The 4,520-nt window shown below is 34.7% G+C and overlaps 1 protein-coding gene across 1 annotated transcript; it reads left to right on the top strand.

Moving 5' to 3' along the window:
* Positions 1-2,861: 2,861 nt before the first annotated feature.
* On the top strand, positions 2,862-3,791 carry LOC101423544 (putative olfactory receptor 5AK3). Its single transcript, XM_004471071.2, has one exon. It carries the CDS (start codon positions 2,862-2,864, stop codon positions 3,789-3,791), a length of 930 nt encoding a protein of 309 aa, XP_004471128.1.
* Positions 3,792-4,520: the final 729 nt, after the last annotated feature.

The following is a 4,520-nucleotide window of genomic DNA, read 5'->3' as shown; positions in this document are numbered from 1 at the left end:
GTGCGAGTATGACATATTTATTAAATAACACAGTGTAGTGTGGATTTAGTAAGGGATCTGTGGTTATCACTTGACTGGCAAAGGGGTCCATGAAAGAAAAAAGGTTAAGAACCCCTGTTCAAGAAGATGGACTTCTGAAAACAATTAACATTGGAAAACTCTGAACTATTTTGTGCAAGTCATTATCACTGGTAATAAGTATTCTGCATCCAAAACCCTTTGAATGACAAAATATTCATTTTGATGTGAAATTTCTGGTATTAACCTTAATATTTTCTTGGGATAAGGCATAAATATTTCATCTTGTTACTTTACAAGCACCACCATGTACAACTGTTTGTACGGGCTTAATTTCTTAAATGCCCAAACTCACAGATATTACAATATTGTAGCACAGTGAAGAGCAAAAACAAATGGCATCTAAAGTATTCATTATGTTTTTTCCGAATACTGCACTTTTTTTTTAATTAATTTTTTTTATTTTTAAAGAAGTTTTAAATTACGTAAATGTTAAATAAAAATATGAGGGATTCCCATATGTCCCACTCCCTCCCTCTCCCACACTTTCCACAACATCCCTCATTAGAGTGATATATTTGTTATAATTGATGAACACATATTGAAGCATTGCTACTATGGATTAAAGTCTATATTTTAGTTTACACCCTGACCTGCACAATTTCGTAGGTTATGACAAAATATACAATGACCTGTATCCATCACTGCAGTGTCTTGCAGGATAATGCCAATGTCCAAAAAATGCCCTCATATTACACCCATTCTTCCCTCTCCCATCCCTCAGAACCTCTGGTGACCAATGCCTTTATATCAATAATAAGAGTTCTTCCATTGCTAAAACAATAATAAGTCTATAGTAGAATAATAATGTCTACTTTAGTCCATTGTTCATTCCCCAATCTTGAGGACCTTGGGATAGTGTTGCACACTCTGCTTCTAACTGAAAGGGAGATTAGATCTCATGAGGCAGATGGCAGGAACTATCTTGCTTGCAGCTGCAGGCACTATCTGTTCCTTGGGATGGACATTGTGTATCATCCGCTCCTTGTTAGTTGCCCTGGGTAAGTCCAATGAAATGGAGAGTAGGTTTCGCAACTCTGCTGAAATTCAGGGCTCAACTGGCACATGGATGGATCAAAGATTTAAGTCTCTGAAACATATATTTATCAAGTATAGCTAAGTATAGGTTTAAGTAAAAGGGGCAGAAGAGCCAGGTGTAGAGAACCTATACGTGATTCTAACTTTGTTAGACTGGGGAGCATAAATTCCAAAGTGAGGCCCACTGACAGGGAGCTGAATTCCTGAGCTGTCTGCCCTGCTTATAGTTTCTGGATATCTCTAGAGTCCTGAGAGTCCCACTATTTGAGTCACTGCTTGTTGTCGCAGTCAATGAGATCCTGCTGAGACTTGCATAAGCTTAACCTCTGGAATGAACTCCGGACTCACTTTGAAGTCTTAGCCATATAAACTCATTTGTACTTACCACTTCCCCCTTTTGGTCCAAATACTGCATTTATATCATACAACAGACTCAAAACTCACAGGAATAAGTTCTTACCACTGCAATTCAGAAAACTCAAAGTCACTTATGAATAATTAGAAGCATGACTATAATGAGAACTGATTAAAACAAGACTAGTGACTGTAATAAATAAACACCAAAATCTGAATGACTAATTAGTAGAGAGTTCTCAATCATATAAAAGCTAGTGGAAGAAGGAGCTGCTGTATGAGGACTCTGCTCCACACAGTCATTCAGGAGTCTGAATAAAAGTAGAAAACCATAAGCAACACAGATAATACTTCCAAATTTAGCAAACAGAAATAAAGGATGCCCTGTTGATTGTGAATTTGAGATAAGCAGCAAAAAAATTTATTATAAACAAATGCAAATACATTGACAAGCAGAAGCCCATATACACTTTTTGCTGTAGCAAAAGCCCATATACACTGCTCTATATTTGTGGTGTTTAGCAATCTACAATGGTATTAAGAACAAAGACAGTAGAGTCAGAGTTCAAGGGGTTGCAGTATAAGAAAAATCATGCATGACTTAATGTCAGCTGCATGTCTAATCAGGTGCAGGAGTAAGAACTTAGAAGTAGAAAATCAGAGATCATTTATGATGTAAAATAAGATATCATTTTGTAACATTCAAATTTTTGCACGGTGATTCCTTCAAGCAGCTAATGGCTATAATTAAAAGAAAAACAACGTAATGGGAAATGCAGGCCTATACTTCAGAAATCTTCATATATATTATATATACAATTTTATATTCATATATACATACATATATGGTGTGTAGGCATGTGAAGAGTTATCACCTAGATAGCAGTTGCAAGCTATGGATGGTAGAAGAAAGACACTATGCAACATTCAAATGTGTATGGACCATGAAAATATATTAGAAGATTCCTCTCTAGTGTTACTAATTTTGAGATGTTGGACTCATATTAAGTAATAAATGGCAGTTGAAAATTATAGGCTGATTAAAAAGATGCATAACCATAGTTGAATATTGCTTTATGCAAATATGGATACCTGTTTAATAGGGGGTAAGTTTGTTAATCTATGAAACTTAGAATCATGTATAATAAAAGACAGTTTCTTCTGTGAAAATCTTCAATTTGACAAAGATCCTTCACTCAAGTATCATTGATTATATGGAGAATTCTAATGAACTAAATTGAAAAATATTTTCAAAGTAATAAATAGTATTGTGAATCTTTGCCATGGAAATCTAAGTTTAAAAAAATTGGTGTGAAACCTAAGATACTTTCATCTCAAGAAGTAATGATGATTTCCCTTCTTTCCTTCATCCTTCCTAGACATTGGTAGCTATGACAGAAGGAAATGGCACTGAAGTGACTGGATTCTTCCTTCTGGGATTTGGTGCCCAGCACAGGTCTTGGCATGTCCTCTTCATTGTATTTCTACTGATCTACACAACGTCTATGGTGGGAAACATTGGAACAATCCTACTCATCAAGACAGATTCTAGACTTCAAACACCTATGTATTTTTTCCTACAACATTTAGCTTTTATTGATATCAGTTATACCTCTGCTATCACTCCCAAGATGTTACAAAACTTCATCTCAGAAAATAAATCAATATCATTCGTGGGATGTTTAATGCAATTTTGGGTTTATGTAACATTTGCCACCAGTGACTGTTACCTCCTAGCTGCTATGGCAGTGGACCGTTATGTAGCCATCTGTAACCCACTTCACTATCCCATAGTCATGTCCCAAATAGTTTGCATAAAATTGGTAGTTGGTTCTTATGTGATGGGCTCAATAAATTCCTCTGTACACACAGGCTTTACATTTTCACTGTCCTTTTGCAAGTCCCACACCATCAATCACTTTTATTGTGATGGCCCCCCAATTCTTGCCCTTTCATGCTCCAACATTGACATCAATGTCATGCTAATTGTTGTCTTTGTGGGATTTAACTTGACATTCACTGTGTCAGTTGTCATATTCTCCTATATATACATCCTGGCCGCCATCCTAAAGATGCCTTCTACTGCAGGGAAGAAAAAAGCCTTCTCCACGTGTGCTTCCCACCTCACAGCAGTCACCATTTTCTATGGAACCCTCTTTTACATGTACTTTCAACCTCAAAACAATAATTCCCAGGAGAATATGAAAGTTGCTTCCATATTTTACGGTATTGTGATTCCCATGTTGAACCCCTTGATCTATAGCTTGAGAAATAAGGAGATAAAAGAAGCCCTAAAAGTGATAGAGAAGAAGTTCTTCTAGACTGGACCCTAATTACTAAAATTCAGCATGCAAAAGCAACCAGTAGATATGTTTTATTACAGGCTATAATTTCTGAAATTGGTACCATTTTCACATCTGATATCAGTGATACTCCTCTCAAAAGACAAGATCTGAGAATGTAGGAAATTCAGTAAACATCTCTCAGAACTAATTTTTCCTGAATATAGTGGAAAAACTAATCTCTACAGCTTGTCGATAAGAGTTTTTCCATGTTTTTTTAAAATAAAAAGCATATATGAAATTTTTAAAGTATTTAACTTTTTAAAATATATTCTTGAACTCTACAGAAGTCCTCATTCAATATTAAAATTGAAGTTTATTTTCTGTTTATTTCAGCAAGTTTCCTAAATTTTCTACAATGAGACTATTCATAAATCTATTCTAATTATTACACAAATATAAATGTAAAATAAATTTATTACTTTTAAAATCATCTTCTGACTAGAATATTCTCTTTCAATATTCTCGTGTTAGTGACATTTCCTAACACTTAAAAATAGTTTTGTCTTTAGTTGACCTCTATATTCTGAATTCATCTCTTCCTTGCCTGGAGAAAGAATTCTAGCAAACATTTTCTACTTCTTTCTTGAATAAGAATTGAGAATCTACAATGTAGATGGAACTAAAATCTTAATAGTGGAAATTCATTTATAAAGGGTTTAAAATTAATTTTAGTGCACACAAATAATTTAAACTACACCATCTCAA

This window comes from Dasypus novemcinctus, chromosome 10 (genome assembly GCF_030445035.2).
Source record: "Dasypus novemcinctus isolate mDasNov1 chromosome 10, mDasNov1.1.hap2, whole genome shotgun sequence".
In the NCBI taxonomy this organism is placed as follows: domain Eukaryota; kingdom Metazoa; phylum Chordata; class Mammalia; order Cingulata; family Dasypodidae; genus Dasypus; species Dasypus novemcinctus.
This window is presented reverse-complemented; position numbering and strand designations above follow the sequence as displayed.

What these genes read in the sequence shown, in the direction of transcription:
- LOC101423544 (XM_004471071.2), top strand. Translation starts at nt 2,862, where the DNA reads ATGACAGAAGGAAATGGCACTGAAGTGACTGGATTCTTCCTTCTGGGA.